The sequence below is a fragment of the Neopelma chrysocephalum genome, unplaced genomic scaffold (genome assembly GCF_003984885.1).
Source record: "Neopelma chrysocephalum unplaced genomic scaffold, ASM398488v2 Primary Assembly neopelma1_97517, whole genome shotgun sequence".
NCBI lineage: Eukaryota > Metazoa > Chordata > Aves > Passeriformes > Pipridae > Neopelma > Neopelma chrysocephalum.
The window spans coordinates 333,684-354,826 of NW_020926159.1; the positions used below are offsets into that span (position 1 = coordinate 333,684).

General features: G+C 41.9%; 1 protein-coding gene across 5 annotated transcripts in view; it reads left to right on the forward strand.

Moving 5' to 3' along the window:
* Positions 1-21,143, forward strand: part of PKHD1 (PKHD1, fibrocystin/polyductin) — a 254,701-nt gene that overhangs the window by 223,050 nt on the left and 10,508 nt on the right. For 4 of the 5 annotated variants that reach the window (XM_027672673.1, XM_027672672.1, XM_027672675.1 and 1 more), the window contains 3 exons: positions 4,256-5,261; positions 17,153-17,288; positions 17,800-17,887. In XM_027672673.1, coding sequence (XP_027528474.1) covers positions 4,256-5,261; positions 17,153-17,288; positions 17,800-17,887 — 1,230 coding nt within the window. Of the gene's footprint in view, positions 1-4,255; positions 5,262-17,152; positions 17,289-17,799; positions 17,888-21,143 lie in introns of those variants that run through there. The other variant, XR_003532415.1, reaches the window with a different exon arrangement.

Below are 21,143 nucleotides of genomic sequence, written 5' to 3' on the forward strand. Positions count from 1 at the left end.
AATGGTGGTGCTAACCTGAAGGGGAAAATCATTAATGTTGATGTATTTCATTCAATTTTAAATGTAGAATTTATTTTATTTTATTTATTTGGCGTTGGGGAAGTAGGGAAAAGGCAGGAAACTTGCAAAGGACTCTATGTGCCTTTAAGTCAAAACATCTATTTTAAAAAATGCTCTTCCCTCCTTCCACCCTTCTCCATTTTTCTAAATAAAGGATATGAGATGATGATGGTGGTGGTGGGTTTTTTCCCTGAGCAAAGAGGACCCCTTGGCACATTTTTCTTTTCAAATGTGAAATGAGGTGGAAAATCCTCATTTCACGACAGGAAGGACAAATATTGACACAAAGTTAATATTTGTCAGGAGCCCTAGAAGCAACCTGAGTGCTAAAGTCTCATCTAGATATAGACGTTGGTGTGACTATGTGTATGTGTGAAGATGGATATAAATAAATAATAAATTTGGCTTGATGATGGGGGGAACCTGCAGAAAGCAAAGTTTGAGGAATTAGCTGCAGAGGGTGAATACACACATTTTTCAAGTATTATTTCTCTCTCCTTCTGGCATGGAGCAGGACACACATATGGAACATGTGCCTGTGTGTGCACCCAAAACACTCATGCCCTCGTCTTCTGCCTGGGTACATGAAGATCTCAGTGTAACTTTCAACCTCATCCGTGCATACATTGCTACAGATATGAACGTCTTCTCCATCTTTCCTGCACATTTGTGTTTGGTTATTTTCCCCCCATTTTGTCCCCTCTCTCACACACACGTGTGTGTGCAAACCCAGGTATAAATAGAACCTGTTTAATCTGATTTGCCCCATTGCAGGGGGGATGCTTCTGGAATTTATCACTGTTATTGTTCATTGCCAATGTAAATAGCACATGTCAGCTCAATATTCAGTGGTCACTCAGTATTTATTAAGTCCTGTCCACTCTGGCCTTTTTTAGAGGAGAGCCCCAGGGCAGATTAGCTGCTGGCCCTGACACACCTCGTCACTTATCTACTCCCATTGATTATGAGAGTCAGCTGTGGCCAGGACTCACTTTTTTCCTTCTCTTCTCAGACCCCTCTTACAAGCACCCCTGCTTGGATTTTCATGAGGAAATAATCAGATTAGGGCTTCAGTGGCGAGTTCATATGGAGTTCTCTTTCTCCGATGTGCTACTAACTGAATAAACGTGTTTTGTGGTAAATTGCAAATGACATTATGATTACTAAGGCCAGCATGGGTTTCATTTAAAAGTGATCGAAATTGCAGGCTGCAGAAATTGTGACTGGCAGACAAGGCCATTTGGAAGGGGACGAGCAACGATGCATGAATGTGCATGGGCGTGAGTGTGTGTGTGCAGGAAAATGAGCCAACCCGCTCTGCAAGGCAGGCAGGGCAAAGGAAAGTCCTGGGAAATCACAAAATATCAGCAAATCCTATTTGCAGACATGAAAGGGGGGAGATGGGGTGTTTCCAGGAGAGCAGAGGATGGGATCTGTCGGGCTCTGTGGGCTGGCTGTCGGCACATCCTCCCAGTGCTCCAGGACAAAGCCGAATGTCTCTGAGCTCAGCGTTTCCACTTGTGCTTCTGAACGGAGTTGCTTCTCTCTCTCCCTTTGCCCCCAGCAAACACCGATAGCAAAATACTTGCACTGATAAAGCAAAAAAAACCCAAATAAACAAACACAGGGAAAGGCAAGAAAAGGAAGCAAAATCCTAAGCCGGTGTCTAAAAATAGGGGCTTTTGCAGAGATCCTCTCTCATGGAACATCCTCCCTGAACAGAGATCGACATTTATGTAATTTTATTGCTCCCCTCGGTGATGTGCAGAGTGACAGCTTGTTCTGGGAAATGCTCCCAGACCATGGTCTGCACATGAGGATTCCCCTTGAAATAGATAATAAGTGCCTGCAAGATCCAGGCATTGAGATGCAACTGAAGGCAGAGCCCAGAATTATTTAATAGAATCATAGAATGGTTTGGATTGGAAGGGTCCCTAAAGATCATCTGTTTTCACCCTCCCTGTCAGGTTGCTCAGAGCTCCATCCAACTTTTCTCATAGTTCATTTCTTTTCCAGGAGTCTGCTATTTTTCTCTAGCAGAAAGTTTCACATAATGTGTCCTTGATAAGGGGAAAGTCCTTTTATTCATCCAAAAGTTTGTGAATCTCAAGGATGTTGCTGTCCCTTGTGTTTGATCTGATTTGGATACATCTCTGAAGGTGCTGAATGAGGAGCACAGAGTTAGTTGAGACATTAGCCACACTTTGCCCAACACATTTGTGAGCTCAGCAAACTAAGGAAGGGTCAGGCTAGGTGAGGGAAGGACAATTCTAGCTGGCTACAGCAGCAAATTCCTCCTTTGATTTTATTTTGAAGAGAGGAAGGAAAAACAGAAACACACTTCTTTTCCTAAGATGCTCCAGGCAGAAATGTTTATGTTTTTGGTGCCCGTATCTGAACTCTTACTTTTATTTTCTCTTTATAATCAGTGATGATCTCATTGTTACAGCCTGAGGCACAATTTCTCTCATCTTAAAGCAGAGACCTATATTTGGTCAGATGGAGTATACTGTAAACTTATAGCACCTTTTAGTACCTAGAGGGGCTGCAAGAGAACTGGAGAGGGACTTTGGTCGAGGGTATGGAGTGACAGGACAGGGAGGAATGGCTTTCCACGGACAGAGGGAAGGATTAGATGGGATACTGGGAAGAAATTCTTCCCTGTGAGGGTGGTGAGGCCCTGGTACACGTTGCCCAGAGAAGCTGTGGCTGCCCCATCCCTGGAAGTGTCCAAGGCCACATTGAATGGGGCTTGGACCAACCTAGTATAGTGGAAGGTGTCCCTGCCCATGGCAGAGGGGTTGGAACAAGATGATCTTTAAGGGCCCTTCAGCTCAAACCATTCTGTGATTCTATCTTTCTAACTCAGAAGACTGCGTGGGTTATGTCTCTTCTGTACGGAGCCTCCCATAAAAGGATCCTCTTGACTTGTCTCCACAGACACTTAGAAGGGGATTAAGTAGCAAATTCTGACATACATGTAAGGGTTTTGACTTCTTTTATATTCAGTGAAAGAATAAAGTGTTATCTAAAGGGGCTTTTGCAGTCCCATCGACCGTGTGTTACATCTACAGATGTTGCAGGTACCAAAAGAAGTCCAGGTGACACTATGCACTTGTGTTCAAGTGACAGGTTCTACCTCTGGTCAATAAAAAAAAAGTTATAGGATAGTAAAGTGTAATCCAGATGACTAAAGAGAAGTATTTTAGGGTGAACTTCATTGTTTTAAATTGCTTTGTCAGTATTGATGGCTGGGGACTTGGGCATGCTTCAGTTACCACAAGTGTGTATTTAGTGTATTTTCTGCTGCTGTTGGGTGTCCCACCAGCCCTCCAGCTGCCATCCTTGCAGGGCAGAAATCTTCTGTAGACCCTGTGTTGCATGTTTCAAGTCCCTTAGGGCATCCCATGCAAATGTAGACACCTGCCTATGGGCAAATGGTTTAAACTTCAGATCTCCACTGACTGCAGTGGGAGTTTAGACACTTGGAGCACATGTAAGAATCTTCACTATTTGTAGGTATCTCAATCTGGTGCTTTCTTCTATCTCTAAAACTTGATGAGGTCATCACTGGAGGATATTAATAATGTTCTAGTCCTTTCTAGGTTTTTTTTTTTGGTTTTGTTTTGTTTTAGATTTCATTTGTTTATTTGTTTTGTTTGTTCTGGGTTTTTTTGTTGGGGTTTGATTTGGTTTGGGTTTTTTGTTTTGGCGTTTTTGGTTGTTTTTGCTTGTTTGTTTGTTTGTTTAATGCAATCCCTGTGAGTGGGATGAGATTGCTTCATGAAGAGTTAAATTATCTTCCCAAAGAATTGCAGTCAAACCCTGATTTGTTGTCCTGTACAGGCTTAGAACCAGGAGAATGTATGGGCCACAAGGACATAGGGGTGTAGTGCTGGATCAGATCCAAGGACAGTCTAGCTGACTGCTTTTTCAGTGGTGGCCAAAATTTGGTATCTAAAGAATGAGGTAAGCGTATGTGATGCTTTTCTGTCTGTTAGCAGTCTTCAACAATTTTCAACTTAAACCAGTAGACCTGTTAGTGTCCAGGATTCTCTTAAAATAATGTAAAATTTTAGCACTGAAAAAAGTGATTTTGAGCTCTGAATGGGAAAATAAGCAGCTATAAAACAAAAGGTTGAGATGATGTCCAAAACAATTTTTTCCCCCCACATTTCCCTTTGTTCTCTTCCAGGAATTTACAGAGATGACAGTAAGTGCATCTTCAAGCCCTCAGTACAAGGCTACTTCTGCAAACAGACAGATCATGCACTTGTCATCCTAGAAAACCTGGACTCCAGTGTGGACAGCCAGAGACTGTTCCCAGTGGTAACAGTGACTGGCAGCTTTATGGACACCTTCAGTGACGTGGCTTCACACACTTGGTGTTACCCCTCAGAGCATCGTTCTACTTTATTTTCTGTGCTGCCATCCTCCAAACTCACCACGGTTTGCTTCCCAGACCTCCCACCTCTGGCTTTCAGACTCTTCCTGCTCAGTGGCCAAAACACAACCAGGCTGCCCATGGCCATATTCTACAATGAACCACTCAGCCTTCGTGTTTTCATTCAAGGCAGATATGTCTCTCCAAACCCATCTTCTTTTTCACTGAATGAACAGGCAGGAGCCAATTACTTCAGCTTTGAGGACAATCTTCTCTATGTTCTCCTCCATGAGACTGAACCGGTAGAAATAGTTGCTGGCCTTTCCCTTTTTGTGGCTTTCACTGTAACTGAGGCTGTTGGAGAAGAAGATGAGGCAACTATAATACGTCGATTGGCTGATTTCTTGAAGGTTGGCCATGACCAAGTCAGAGTAGTCCATCATGTGCTGGGAGGTGAAAGCATGTTGAAGGTAATCTCAGCCAATGCCAGCAAAAAGAAGTATCACTGCCCTGACATGGCCTTTTGCACAGCCTTGCATAGCAGATACAGCTCACAGGAAGTGGGGAGGCAACCAGTGAGCACCCGAGCTCTGCAGCCACCTGATACAGCTGGTCCGTCAAGGGTGCTGATCATTGAACTTGGTGATCCACCAGGTCATCCAGGAAATGAGTTGACAAGTGACAGATTAAAGAGTTTGGCCGGAACAATTATCAACACTCATCAAACTGGAGACCTTCAGAGAGGCCTTGGCTTGCCAGTTGAGACCTTAATGGTGACTCAGGCTGGCTTGCTGTCCCCAGCAGAAGGTAACAGGAGGTAAGTGTCAGATACGTCATCATCAGATACTGATTTAAGTGTAGTGAGGCAATTTATCCACTTGATCTGCTCATGAAACAAGTCCCCCATTGGCCAAAATATATATAAAGTTTCCATGACCTTCCCATAGAATCTGTGGTTGCCCTATCCCTGGAAATGTCCAAGGTCAGGTTGGACAGGGCTTGAAGCAACTTGGTCTAGGGAGGGATGTCCCTGCCCATGGCAGGAGGTTTGAAATGCGATGATCTTTAAGATCCCTTCCAACCCAAACCATTGAATTATTCTCTGATTCTCTGAAGACAGATCTATGCCCAAGCACTAGCTGGACTCCTGTGTGTGAACTACCATGTTATTCTTTCGGTGCTCATGAATCTCTGTAGTGCAGAGATATCCATGAAGCTTTTAACCAGGAACAGAATTCCTGTGAGTCTGCCTTGAAACTGTAAAGTAACTGGTAAAGTGAATATTTTGAGAGAAATTCAGACTATCATAGCTCTTAAATTCTAAACAATTCAATCTATAAATATTTACAGATTGATGTTGCATCAGAGATGTGTTATTAAAGATGAGTTGTTGCCTCATCTAATTTGTAGGTCTAAACTTTCATCCTTGTACTTTTAAAATTTGAGGCCAGAAAAGTCTGTTTACTCTCATATTTTAATCTCCTCCATGATACAGGCCACTGTTATTCACTTTGATACTTCAGTGCTGAACTTTCTTTTTGGCTAAAATTACAGAAAACCATCTGGTCTAGAAGCTACAAGAGCTGGACACATCCAATACTACCTGAACACATGCCTAGATGTTGGATGTTATCCTTGTTCTTGCTGTCACAAGTACTCACCCACTTTCTCTTGGGAACCTCTCTCTCTCCAGCTTCCCATGAGAGCTTCTTGTTCTTTCCTTCACTTTTACATCAATGAGTTTCTGGGCATTGACTCTTCCTTCTCCTCCTGCAGATACCTCGAGAGTAATCAAATCACTTCACTGACTGTTTTAAAAAAAATTGAAAGATTTGAGTTCTCATGAGTGTTTCCTTCTCTGTCCCTGTTTTCTGAATACTTTTGAAAATGTGCATAAATGAAAGTCCACAGTTTTCCTTCATGGATTTCCCAATGTTGGACACTTTTGAGATTCAGCTGAACAGGATGCTGGGCCACCTTGTCTAGACCATGCTTTTGCCAAGAAAGGTGGGGCCAGAAGATCCTTGAGATCCAATTTGGTATTCTATGATATCTGTACCATACACAAAAGTGCTATTAAATCCCAATTTTACTGGCACAATTCGAAGATCCCATTTGCCCATTTTCCCACAGAAATAGGAGAGCTCATGGTCTTCTGTTTGCTGACTGTATTCTCTATATCCTTTTCAGTTCTAGATTTCCAGAACCTGATTCATTCATTTGCCCAGATCCTACATCCCACATGATTTACGTGCCCATGTTCAAGTCTCCTCTCCATAATTTATCAACCCACAAATCCTTCCATGCATTTTATCAGCAGTGGCTTTATATTTGTATCTTGATGTAAATACAACAACAGACCTGCAGCTGATTTGACAGAACAACACAGGACACTCCTTTGCTTTACAATAATTTCCCCTTGGAGCTCCCCTTTGAGCTCTGCCAGTTACCAAGTTCTCGGATCAGTTTTTTACATTCAATTTTTTATTGATATTCTATACCAAGACTTACTTTTGGAAGGTCATTCCTCTTTTCCACAGCAAGAAATAACCCTTTCTCTCCCTCCTTCCTGTCCCTATCTTGCTCTTTTCAGCCTCTTGCAGCCACTATTTACACAGTCCAGATGGGACCCCTTGTCTGCAGAGGAGGCTGTGAGGAGCAGGGTTGGGGTGGGACCAGACAGCAGAGTGTTTCAGCCTCAGATCCTGAATCTGTATTAAAAGCATATGGGTAATATGAAAAAGGTAATATCCCATCTGTTTTTAATAGGGGACATGGGATTTGATGTTTGGCAACCTCATTGTGTATTCTCTTGATATTGCATAATGTTATTTTTTGATGTTGTGCACCACTGAGCCTTACCCAAGTATAAGCCTATTCCATCTATGCAAGAAAGAAATTGGATTTGTCTAAGACTTACTCTCTCTAATTAATACCATATCCTCTACCATTTACTGCTGACCCCTGTACCATCCTGATGTCTGCCAGTGATACAAACTACTATTCACATGCTTAACTTTTCTACTAGACATTGTGTGGCTTGTGGTAGGACAGTGAGGACACTGGCCTGTGACTGTAAGAATCTTTATTTTGCTTTAGTGTTTTGGTTCTGGTTTGTTGATTTCGAGTGTGGAGATTTTTTTGTTGTTGTTTTCATTTTTGTGCTTTTGGTTTTGTTTGGTTTGTTTTTTCTGAGGGTTTTTATTGTGGTGTTGTATTAAGCACAGTGAGAAAATATTATTTGCAAGATCAAATCTTAAATCAGGGCCAAATTCTGAAGACACACAGGATTTTTGATCAGCAGAGCTAACATCACTGTTGCTAGTGGGGGTGTTTGTGCTACACTGTAGGACACTGCAAAATGGGACAGCAGAAAAGTGACACAGGAGGTTTTGCAGTGGGTGGTGAGACTCTGGCACAGGTTGCTCAGAGAGGCAGTGGCTGCCTTGCCCTGGAAGTGTCCAAAGCCAGGTTGGACAGAGCTTGGAGAAACCTGGGATAGTGGAAGTTTTCCCTGCCCAAGGCATCGGGTGGGAAATAGATGATCTTTAAGGTCATTCCATGATTCTATTATTTAGACCATCCCAATCACATGGTCCCAAAAGATCACCTAAAGGAGGAAAGAACCCTCCTCTGTGCGCCAGCAAAGAAACTTTAAGGCTGCCTTTTTTCAGGCACAAATGACATCTCCACACTGGGACTGCTCTTCCAGCTAGGGTTTGTTTCCCTATCTGTGCATGCTTTGTGAAAAAATTCCAAGCAGCAAGGATCAAGAGAGGTCCCTAGGAAGAAGCTTGTTTTACTGCAGGGACAAGAGGAGTGCTAACTTGAAGCCATAGATTCCCTGTCCCAATTAATGGAAGACCTGGGATATATAATGAAGAGAACACCCAGATCATCAGGTCATGGACCAGCTCAGTTCTCATCCACCCTCAGCTGCTCAGGCTCCTCTGCAGTGTTATTTATTGCTCCCCATCAGTCATAGCTTTTCTGGAATTACTCATGGCTGACATTTCTGATGCAATAAAGCCACAGATAACTTGTGAAATGAAATCAGGGTTTTCCTGTTGGGACATGTACTATCCCCACTGTCTATCTGTCTCTCTTTTTGCTGGCATGGGCAAGGATAATGGGGCTGGGATGACAAGTCAGGATAAGTATTCCAGTGTATTTTTCTGCTTTCATCCCTGAGTCGTGCAAAACTCAATTGGGCTGTCATATATACAGGACCTGCACTCCTCCCTGCCACATCTCCCTGTGTTTTCAGACTAGTGACTCCGCTGGCATCATCTCTACCTGAAACAAGGTTGCAGTGAGATGGGATCTCTTCTCCCAGCTAATAAGTGATAGGACAAGAGGAAACGGCCTCAAGTGGAGCCAGGAGAGGTTTAGATTGGATATTAGGGAAAATTTCTTCACTGAAGGGATGTTCAGGCACTGGAGTGGGTTGCCCAGGGTAGTGGTGGAATCAACATCCCTGGAAGTGTTCAAAGGGCACGTGAATGTGACACTTGGGGAAACAGTTTAATGGTGAGCACGGTGGTGCCAGGTTATTGGTTGGACTCAATGATCTTAGAGATACTTCCCAACCTTAATGATTCTATGATTCTGTAAGACAACAATAAAAAAATCTTTGATCTGCACAGACTGGATGTTCATCTTTGCAACCCAGGAGAGTGAGGCTGAAGGGAGCCTTGGAATCCCTGCTGTGGCCAGGTATCTAGTCAGTAAGTGAGTATATCATATTGCCAAGCCTTTGAAAAAATAACTTGTCTGTTATGATTTGAAGTGCTTTTTTACATGGTTTTAATTTAACTCCTTTGTTAGGGTCACTTCAAGCACGGCTCATTAATTTGTCAAGAGAAGACAGAGGTGATTGTTGTGACTGTTATAGTCGTGCACAGCTGGAGAGTCAGAGATGTCTATCACACAGTTTATCTTCCTGTGAATATCTCTGTGTAATATATACTGTGATGTATTTAGAGACAGAAATCTCTCTTTTGAAAATTTTTCCAATATCCATATAAATATGAAAGTGAAAAAACAAGAGAGCATAACAGTGGATGTATTGTTTGTGTTTGTGCAAGTACCTTTTTACGAAATAAGAAATATTATTCTAGACATCTTCCAGAAGCCTTTTAGTCCATATCCCCATACTAGAGCAGGGTACTTTACTCCATCTTGATGGACTTTTAAGCTGCTACAAACTGAAATATTTCTTTGTTAAGAGTTAAGTTTGACGTAGCCTCTGAAAAACTGTGTGTGTGCAGGAAATAATGGTGTTTGAGACTCACAGCAAGGAATAAAAGGGAAGCAAATCATCAAAGAACTGCTCATTCCAACAGCAATGCTCATGCAGAGCACTAAATGAGATATTACCACTAATTCTCTGTGTCACATACACAGGCAGACAGGGCTAGAGGTTCAAATGAGATGAATTCTGACACTGACACAAAGCGCTTGGATTTGTTATCCTTTGTGCAGGTTTCAGGCAGACTGGGGTATGGAACTGCACAGGGTTTTACAAAAGGGACATGACAACTTCTTTCCTGTATAGGGATCCAACTTTACCTCCAGTGAGTAGGCAAAGGCAGGATGCTAAAAATCCTAATGTCAGAGCTGCAGCTATTGCAGCACTTGAGGTTCTATCAAAGTTTTATCTGCCACATATCCCTAAAGTGAAGATGTGGAAAAGATGATACTAACCTTAAAATCTCCTTTAAATTAAACTTAGTTTATTTTAGGTCAGATGTTCATAGGGACAGTGTAAAGGGCATATTCCTGTGGAGAATGTGCCACTCTCACTGTTGATGTGCAAACAGGACAAACAGCTCAAGTAGATACAGGAAAGGACATTTAAGACGATCATGGATATTGAGTTTATTTTAAGATAAAAGGAATAGAATCATAGAACCATTTAGTAAAGAATCTGTTTAACTTGTCAAAGCAAATCTGGGGAGATAACGTCCTATCTGTGAAGATACTTTGGAAGAGTAAATACTGGAGAGGAATCTCTAGACACTGATGGACAATGACAGCACAGGAACAAATGGGTATAAGTTATCAAGAGGTAAATTTGCATTTAAAAAGAGAAGTAGGTTCCTCCTCAGATAATAAACTGCAAGGATCTTGCAATAGAGCTGGAAAAAGACCATTTCCCATTTCCCATTCAATAATATTTTCATGATTTTTTTTTCCCCTTGACCACATGACCAAAGCTATATTCTGAATTTTATTTATTTATTTATTAGTAGTTTGGGGATAGTTAAGGTGGCCAATACCTCATTTAGCAGTCTAGTAAAACAGAGTAAAAGTGCATATGAATAACCTTGAGGGTTTCTAATCAAAAGAGTAGGATTCTGTATTGGGTTTCTTATAGGAGAAACAGAATAAGAAATTTCATGAGAATAAAGTAAAAATTAATAGGTGCAAAAGGAGCGTTATGTTGTATAAAACTGTGTAATCACGTTGCACTTTAGGAATCAGGATGAATTTCATTATTTTGATCTCAATTTATAATTCTTTTTGTACTGGGAAACTGAGTAGTTGTGACATGGTTCAAAAGGGGTAGTTGGTCATCATGAGCTCAGAGACTTAGACTCATCTTCCCTCCCTGAAGATGGTGACAATATACATGGAAAGAGTTTACAAGGAGTCATTGTGGGTCCCAGAAGTGGAGTTTTTTCATCACACAGCCTTTTGCTAAATTTTTGCTTCTGGTGGACCTGACACTGGACATCAAAGATCAATTGCCGATGTCAGGAACAGTCATATGAGGGATGATGATGCTATATAAATTCTTTAACTATATAGACACCTTTGAATTTCAAGAATCAGGCTATTAGAAGTCCTATCCACCATGTGGTGAAAACCACAGCTTGCTCTGACAATGGCCTTCCAAAATTCAACTGGATCTGTTTTCTGTCTTAACAATTAGTGGGACATGCAGTAAAAGTGATGATTTACACAACACAGGCACAACAGCAGAGAGGAGCTGCCAGCCAAATCTCCAAGGGACCAATCCTTTCCCCACTGCACCTTATTTAACATGTGAGTGGTGTCACTTCCATCAGCAGAGCTTGTCTGCTGTGACATTTGAGTGAGTGACGTCCATGTCAGCTCCCAGGTCAGGCTGCTTTGCTGTTCCATCATACTCTTGACCACTGCTGTGTGTCGAGCGGGAAAGGGAGAAAAATTCTTCCACATGCTTTGCTAAGCAGGAATCTGGTGAGCAAAGGGTTAAATGGCTTGGGGTACTGGGTCTTTGTGGGGAAGTGTACATGTGCATATGTGTATACAAGTGTACATATATATATATATATACACACACACACATACAGAGGCACCTTGGTTTGGCTGTAGGACCTTGTGCCCGCAGGCCACAGTCACATTATCATCTGGAAATTGGATAACGACAGCACAATGACAAATCCAGGTTGCTTGCAATAAGGTGCTAATCCCTTTGCTTTAATATCGGAGCAGCGTGTAATGATGTTTGGACATCACTCCAGTTTACTGACGACCCCACTGGGGCCGGCAATAGAAGCCTACAACTGTCTAACAAGCCATCAGGTGACCGCCGTCGTCAAAGCAACGGGGGATGCAATCTAATCTTCCCTCCATCCCTTCCAGCTCCCAATAAGGACCAGATTATAGAAGTGGCCCATCAATGCTTGGTAACTCGAATCAATTAACGTTAATTCGCACAATGCTATGATGTATTGTGATCACTTTCATTTCAGAGAAGGGGGAAGAAATTGCTATAATTCACCTAAAATGAGGTTGTCTATGGTGCTGAGGTATTAATTGGGTGTCCATATTAAATGGAAAAGGAGCACGGTAGTGAAGGAAAAGTGGATGAGTGACTCTCTTGGCTGCTATTGACCTATCAGAAGAAGACAGTGCCCTTTTCCTTTGCTTTTATCTATTACAGTTTTCCCTATTGCGTGTCAAGTTGATGTATTATAAAAAATTCATTTGGTGACCTTCCACCCCCCTAGCAGATTAAACAATTTCACTGGGATGGCATCATTAACAGGGCCTTGCATTTAATGATGATTTCTCTAAAAGGCCACGGAGATTCGATTTTAAGCTAACAGATTTATTGCACTATTATAACATATCGTAAAAAACTGTACCACCTACGGTCTGGTTTTAGGATAGAAACTGTTTAAGAGTTTATGTGGAGCTTAAAGTGGTATTACCTTGGGATACGCGGCAGTGGCAAAGCTCTGACCTCCGGCAGGATGCTGTTTACATTTAATAAAAGACCTTTCTCCCACAGTAAACTTGGGGACTGTGTTATGGAGGAGGCCTGGCTTAGCTCTTCACCACTGGCTTTGTAAATAAGAGTATTTCCACTCATCTGCAGCAATTAATGAAAGTCACTAATGAATCTGGGGATGTTTCTCTCCTATCTGAGGCATCCGCTCTGTCCCCCTCCTTCTACAGGTTTCTGATGATCCCACATCCAGACCCTTCACCAACTTTGTTGCCCTAAATAAGGGTCTAGAGGGGAAGTCATACAAGGAATGGCTGAGGTCATTTGGTTTGCTCAGCCTGGAGAAGAAGAGACTGAGGGGAGACCTCATTGTGGTCTGTAGCTTCCTCACGAGGGGAAGTGGAGGGGCAGGCACTGATCTCTTCTCTCTGATGACCAGCAATAGGACCCAAGGAAATGGCATGAAAATGTGTTGGGAGGGGGTTTAGGTTAGATGTCAGGGAAAGGTTCTTCACCCAGAGGATGGTTGGACACTGGAACCTGCTCCCCAGGGGAGTGGTCACAGCACTAAGCCTGCCAAAGCTCAAGAAGCATTTGAACAATGCTCTCAGGCACATGATGTGATTCTTGGGCCTGTTCTGTGCTGGGCCAGGAGCTGGACTCTGATTCTCTTTAATTTCTTTCTGTCATATGGGAAAATATGGGCTCTGGTGGAAATAAAAGTCATCCTTCAAATTATCTTTTTTGCTTAAAATAGGAATGACCTCAGACTACTCATTGTTTTCTGGATGCTCATGTTTCTTTCTCTGTCTCTATTAATCAATGACAAGATCTGCAGGGGGAGACAAAGCTCTAATAGTGCAGCTGAGAGTGCAAGGGCACCTGGTGCCTGGCTTATTTCATCATCACATGATATCAGAACCCACTCTCACCCAAAGATGGCAACAGTTCTCACAGTCCTTCCAGGGAATTTGTACCTACTTTGCCTTCCATGAGTCCTCATCTTGCATATCCCCTGTCCTTGCTGCAGCATCTTCTTTCTTGTAGCCTGTCTTGAATTCACCAGCTATCTCGAGTTTTTCAAAAACAAAGAAAAATCTCACTTTGTCTGGGTCATGATTCATTTTGACATATTATTTATTACCTGAATTCTTCCCAATTTCCTTCCCCTTCCAAGGATATACTAATTCTGCAGTACAAGCATTGCAGACATACCCAGAAAAATGTTCAGTTAGTTTCAATGTCTACATTTAATAGGAAATAAAATATGCCAGGGAGTGTTCTTTGGCACCAAGGACTGCTGACATATTTCAGGGTGGTCGCATCCAAACTGCCAAGTGAGAGTATTCTTTGTCTGTATTAGCTCCCAGATCATTTGGGAGTTGTCCCAGACTTTGCCATTGGATTTAGACCAGAGTTTGTGACAGAGTGACAGTTTAATGGTAGAGGTAATCATGTGTCAGTGCCAAGGTGTGGTTTTTGGTATTATTTAGTTTTCTAGCAGACATGTATCCATCAACTTTAATGGACCTTTGACCCAGGCTCTCAGCCCAATCTCTTTCCCCTTGAAGCCAATTGATAATAGTAGCTATTATTATTATTATTATTATTATCATCATCATCATCATCATTATCATTACTATTATTGTTGTTGTCATTATTGTGATGACATGATATTATGATATTAGATTAGATATTAGGAAGAAATTCTTCCCTGTGAGGGTGGTGAGGCCCTGGCACAGGTTGCCCAGAGAAGCTGTGGCTGCCCCATCCCTGGAAGTGTCCAAGGTCAGGTTGGATGGGGCTTAGAATAACCTGGGCTAGTGGAAGGTGTCCCTGCCCATGGCAGGGGGGTTGGAACTATATGCTCTTTAAAATCCCTTCTAACTCAAATCATTCTGTGATTCTATGATTACAGTTATAATTGTAATTATAATAAGAATGGCAAGTTCTCCTTGATTTCAGGGGCACTTCCTTTCCTCTGCCCCAAGTCTCTCCACTGAGTTTCTCAATCAAGCTTTAATCCTGCAGCAGACCCTCGATTTTCCATGCCCTCTAACTTCCTTGCTGTTGAAGGACAGGCACTTGCTCTCCTGTGGGGCCTCAGCATGTTCAGCAGCCACATGTTGGCATTGATGGTGATGGGATCTGGGATCCCTGGTATCCCTGCTGACTAAGGTATCACCAGCAGCCTGCTGTGCCCACATTTAGAAGAGCTGGAAGGCACTGAGCATCAAAGATGCTCTCTGTCAGCAGGGAATTGCAAAACAACCTGCTCCTGCCCAGCAGGAGACTCCAGGGTAGTGACAAACATCATGCTCTTCATGCCCTCAGGAGGAAGGCAGGTCTTTGCTCCTGTTTTTGCCAGGCTACAGGCACGCTTGTCCTTCCCCACCTCCCTGTGACCAGGTAGGCTATGCCTATTTTCCTTCCAGCACAAATCCCCAGGGGAGCAGCAGGCTGCTCCTTTCTCCTCTTCCACACTGACATCACTTGCAGGGATATAACTTGCTGTGTGCAGGGTTGAATCCTAAGGCAGGGGCTCCTTCACTGCACGAGTCAGATTGGACCATGTGGGATATAAACACCACATTCCCTGCTGTGTTAACCAGGTTCAAATTACCTGCAAGCAGGCATTCATTTTTAAGCTTCAATTTTTAGGCATCTATGTCTAGTTTTGCTTTTTTTTTGTTTTCTTTGCCATTACTTTTCCCAAAAAGTGATAGAATAAGGAGGAACAGTTTTAAACTAAAAGAGGAGAGATTTAGATTAGATGATAAGAAGAAATTCTTTACTGTGAGGGTGGCACAGTGTGCCCAAAGAAGCTGTGGCTGCTCCATCCCTGGAAGTATTGAAGGCCAGGTTGGACAGGGCTTGGATTAACCGGTCTAGTGGAAGGTGTCCCTGCCCATGACAGCAGGGGTGGAACGAGAGGATCTTTAATGCCCCTTCCAATCTAAACCATTCTATGATTCTGTGATCCTACTCACCCCAGGGAGCGGGAACTGCTTCCTAGATCCACATTTTGTAGCAACCTTCCTTTACATGCAAGGTGAGCACAGTTTTACCATGTAGGGCCTGGGATGTGGAGTCAGGGCATTTTTCTGTTTGTTGTCAGTTTTACAGAAACTGAGGATGGAAACAAAATTATTTGGGTCTTACAGAAACCATAAAAAGACTCACCTAAACTCATCTGGGCACAGCTGGAGCCAGGGAGCTCACAGAAAATGAGGAAAACAGGGGTGACTTGGTGTGTTGTTCCTGCAGTGAGTTTTACTCACAGAGTTGAATGCGCATTTTTGGAAGAAGGTGGATAAGAGCACCTTATTATTGATGTCCTTGACATGAATTTCAAACCTAACATTGCCTTTCAGACTTTTGTACTGACACAGAAAATAAAAGAAAAAGAACCAAGATAAGAACTGAATCTTTAGTCCTTGAGCTACTTCTTGAGCCTGCACATACCCTTAAAACCTCAGTTGATCTTTCCAGCATCTGTGGTTCAGACTAACATTTCCCATCAGCTGCAGTATGAACCAATTCTGGTTTGTAATGCAGAGTAATACCCTGAAAAAAATCCACAACCACCACTCAACCTAGAAAAAAATCAGTTAAAAACAAAGGAAACTTATGCTCCATATATCTTGTATTTGTAAACACCTTTAAGCAAACACTCGAGATCAATGAATAGCTTTTCTTCTTTCGTTTCAAGACAATACCAAAGCTCCAGCCACTTCATTGCAATTGCAGATTAGAGCATTTTATATATATATAAATTATATATATATATATATATATATAAGATTCTAAATGATACAAGGCACTGGGAGAGGGAATGAAATTATCCACTCTCAGAATAAAGTGTTGATTCTTTATTCAAATGCAAAATCACTCTCCTGGGATGCTCTAATTTAAATTTCAGGCTTGGAAAAACCAGTGTCTTTCAAGGGGGGTGTCTGTAACTGCTTTATTTCAGTCTGCAGACTTTGCAGATGATGAAGGTGATGGCAGGATAAAGATATGCAGGAAAGCCCTGTAAGTGCTGTTCTTGTGTAGGGGAACCAAAACTTTGTTCTTAGAGGAGCTCAGAGGTTTTCACTGGAAATCTTTCCCTTGGACAGAAAACATAAATTATTTTGTTCATTTCTCACCTCATCTGTAAGCTGAGGATTAAAACCAAAGGATATTTTATTACTTTGGTGCTGCTTTCTGCTTGGAAAGGATGGCTGTTTCCTATTTCATACATACTCTTCTCACCCAAGGAATCAAAGTGCTATGATAAGGTAAATTAGGAGGTGTTTGATATACTGCTACTTCCAATTCATAACAGAATATGGACACTTGTATTACCAAAGTAAAAAGTCACAAGAAGAGAAGATAAAGTGTCATTCCTAGGCAAGATGGGAATTAGCTCTGGGACTAAAGACGAGTGTTTTCATAACTTTCATTTTCTGATTTTTTTTTTTACATTCCTTTGCATGTGAAAGAAACACAAGCAGACAACACTCAGAAACATGTCTGTATGTGAGACCCTACAAGATCTCTGTTCAGGTGCAACCCTCAGATGGAGAAATTGAGAAGCAGCTTCCTGTACAGCCAAAAATCATTTTCCTGGACAGAAAGGTAGGATGTGCCCCTCTGTGTATGGATACTTCTGCTAATTCTGTACTATTTTGACATTTGACATTTTTGACATGGAGCCTGGCTTTGCTCAGTGGTGCCAAGAAAGAGGACAAGAGGCCACAGGCACAAACTGATGTCCAGGAAATTCCGCCTCAACATGAGGAAGAACTTTGCTGTGCAGTGACTGAGCACTGAACAGATTGTCCAGAGAGGGTGTGGAGTCTCCCTCACTGGAGATATTCCAGAATCATCTGGACACAATCCTGTGCCATGTGCTCTGGGATGGCCCTGCTTGAGCAGGGAGGATGGACCAGATGACCCACTGTAGTCCCTTCCAACCTGACCCATTCTGTACAGGGTTCTGGTGAACTTTGTAATGTGTGACATGTAGCTGCAAACTGCCCTCCAACTGGTCATTAAGAATTATTACACTTGTTAAACCTATCAAAACTTTCTTTCCTCTTGCTTCGGAGACAAAACTTTAACTCTTCTGTTTTGTTCTTCCTCCCAGGGTCAAAGAGTTGACAAACTGGGGCCTCCTTCAGAACCCTGGGTTGTATCAGCTCACCTCAAGGGCTCCTCTGAGGCTGTGTTGAAAGGTTTGGATGTGTTTCCTTATATCAGGGGTTATGGCAAAGCAGATGTGCAGAACGGTGGGAATAAATTTAGTTCTCCCTGAGAAATACTGAATTTGAGAACTAGTCTTTGGGATGGAAACAGAAGGTTGCAGTGGGAGTTTGGTGAACTGCCCAGTCATATGCTGCAGAAAAAGAAAAAAAAGCTTATACAAAGTATTTTTGTGCTCTGGTAGCTTAAAGGAAGTACATCCAGTAGTTTGTCTTGAAAAGGCATATCTGGGATCAAAAAGGAAAAAATGAAGAATTACAAATACTAACACTTGATTTTCAGTTTATGTTATTTAGGACAATTTCTTTGCAGTCCATGACAACCTGTTTATCCCAACAAGGGATCTGGCCAAGCACAGACAGAAACAATTGCCTATTGTTTACCATTAGCATATTTTAATGTGAAAATGTGGGGTTTTTTTCACGAGGGATCTAAATGTTTCCCTTCTGGTCCTCATTTATTGAAAGACCTGAACTCAGGATTAACTCTAAGCATGTGAGCATTTCCCTCGAGGTTATATGAACATGCTTAGATATAGAACCTTGTTTAAGCAGAGTGCTGAACCAAAATCTGGGGAAGATCATATGCTGGTAAACTAGAAAATGGAAATTATATCGATTATAACACATCCTAATTTTCATTGCAAAAATATTTAAATACAGGCAAGAAACACACAAAATGAGAAGTGAGGTTTCCTATTGCAGATAAAGTATTTTGTTCACAGAAAACCCATTTGTGTGTTAGTTTTGACTTGAAAAGTTCACATTTGGACAAGATAAGTGGCGTTCATGCTGTAGATCAGAACTTCTCACCCTTTCAATCCCTGTTTCTTTTAATCAGAAATTATTCCTGCCCCATCATAGTTACAGGTTTACAGGTTAAAAAAATCCTTTGGTCTTTTCTGCTGCTTTTCATGCCTTTTTCAGGGCATGTTCCTAAGCTTCTTAGGTCTGGAAGAGATACAGGTTATTGGATCAGCTACTGGCTGACAGTGGGAAGAAGGGAGAAGGGGAGGAAGAAGAAAAGGGAGGAAGAAAAGAAAGAAGGATTAAAGGAAGGAAGGGAGGGAGGAAGGAAGAAAGGAAGGAAGGAAGGAAAGAAGGAAGGAAAAACAAATAGAAGAACACAAAAAGGCAGAAAGGAAAGAGAAGAAAGAGAGGAGGAAAGAGAATAAAGAGAGAAAGAGAGAAAGAAAGAGAGAGGGAGAAAGAAAGAAAGAAAGAAAAAGAAAGAAAAGAAAAGAAAGAAAGTGAGAAAGTGAAAAAGATGGGAAAAAAGAGAAAGTCACTGAAGAGAAGTGCACTTCACGTTCTTTAAAAGATACATGCATCAAATTAATAGTCAATAAACTCCAGCAAAGAAAGAGCTGCACAGTACAGATGTTCTGCATGTAATAGTTTGCTGCAGTTTTTCCTTTGACAAACGTCCTTATTGCTCCCGTCTTTCGAGGCACATGAAAGCGGCATTTAATGGAAATGGGTCCCGTCTCACACACTGAGGCTGCTGCATCTGACAGCAGCCAAACTGCCTCGTGGAAAGCAGTTTAGCTCCAAATTAGCTTCTTCTACGTTAAATACCAGCTTGCCTGAGAGATCTTTGTGAAGACTCCCATATATATCTGTAATATTCTGGGCTTTGAAGCATATGTGCCCGAAAGCTGAGACTGTCTCTGTTGAGAAGTACAGTACAGCACTCCAGGTTTCATCACAGACTAGAAATGGCAATTATAAAGTATTTGAACATAGCTGACAAGACCCTCTGTAAAATCCATATTACAGTGGGTGTCAGAGCCAAGAAAATCTTGGTAGTCCATGCAGATACTGTATAAGGAGGATCATGGGTAGCAGACAAATGAGCCAGGTTTTGGCTGGAGCAATTAAAGAAATCTAGATTCCCACATCCCCATCAAGTCTATTCACAGCACGAATTACTGGTTATTTATATATCACTGATATCTATCTATCTATCTATCTATCTGTCTATTTATCTATCCATCTGTCTCACTTCAGCTGAGCCTGGAGACATACAATGAAATTAGAGGTTTGGTGTGTTAGATGCTATACAAAAATAGAATAAAACCATATATGTAGTCAAAACTAGTGGATATTAGCAATTAAACAGTACCATACTCATAGAAAGGGGAAACTCTATCATTTTTGTTGCTAAATAATAAATATGTGGCATGCTTTTACCTAAGAGCTTGTCTTGGTCAACTGGACGTACATTGGTTTGCTACTTCACCACATTGTTTAATACCCTGAACATGAGAATGGCAGAGAAGAAATGTCCTCCTCACATTCAACTTTATGTCCCTTCACCTGTGCTGCTTAACTGCAATAAAATGTCAAGCCACCTGCTTCATAAAGCAAACAGTTATGATATGTTGTCTTTCAGCAGGCAAAAGTCTGTGTTTGTGATCACTGGAGCAAGTCCAGCATCCTAAGGAAGTTCTGGCATCTCACCCCCACCTGAACCAACATTTGGAAATTTGTCAGTCTTTAGGATTTCACCCCTCTCACCCCAAGAGACTGAATGTAGACCAGACCTGGTCAGCATCACTCAAAGGCCAGGACTTGGCTGGTGCTCAAAGATACACACAGTAAAATGGGGATCCATTTGCAAAGTAAATTATAACTTTTAGAAAGAGCCTACAAAAATAACAACCATGGCGAGTGTAAGTGCTGGGTCAGAATGCCTTCCCTGATCGCTCACAACAAGAGGGAAACTGATGGAGAAACTCACTCCTGGGTTTCATTTTAATGCTCCCCATGGAGTTTTTCCCTGCCAGGTTTCTGTACTATCTCAGCACAGTCACCACAGACAGTTTTCACGGCCAAATACCTTTCAAAGCATCAGACAGAGTTGGAGAAAAATTCAAAGAGAACTAACAGTAGGACAGAAGGGGATGTGCCCCAGTGAGGTGGAACTCCTGCCAGGAAAGAGTTAAACAGTCAGCTCTTCCCTGAGTTACAGTGACTGACTCCTTGAGACCATCCCTTTAGGAGAGACAATAGTCTCATTAACACTCTCCTAACCTTGGTGATGCACTTAGTCACACAAAGCATGAGTTAAAACAAAAATATGAGCATCTGGAACTTTCTAGGACATCCTATTATCTTTGCTTGATCCTCTTAACCTTTGTTTTCATGTTACACCCTCACGATGTACAGTAAATGCCATTTCACAATGAGCTCAAAGAACTAATATTTAGAAGCTAAAGTCCTCCAA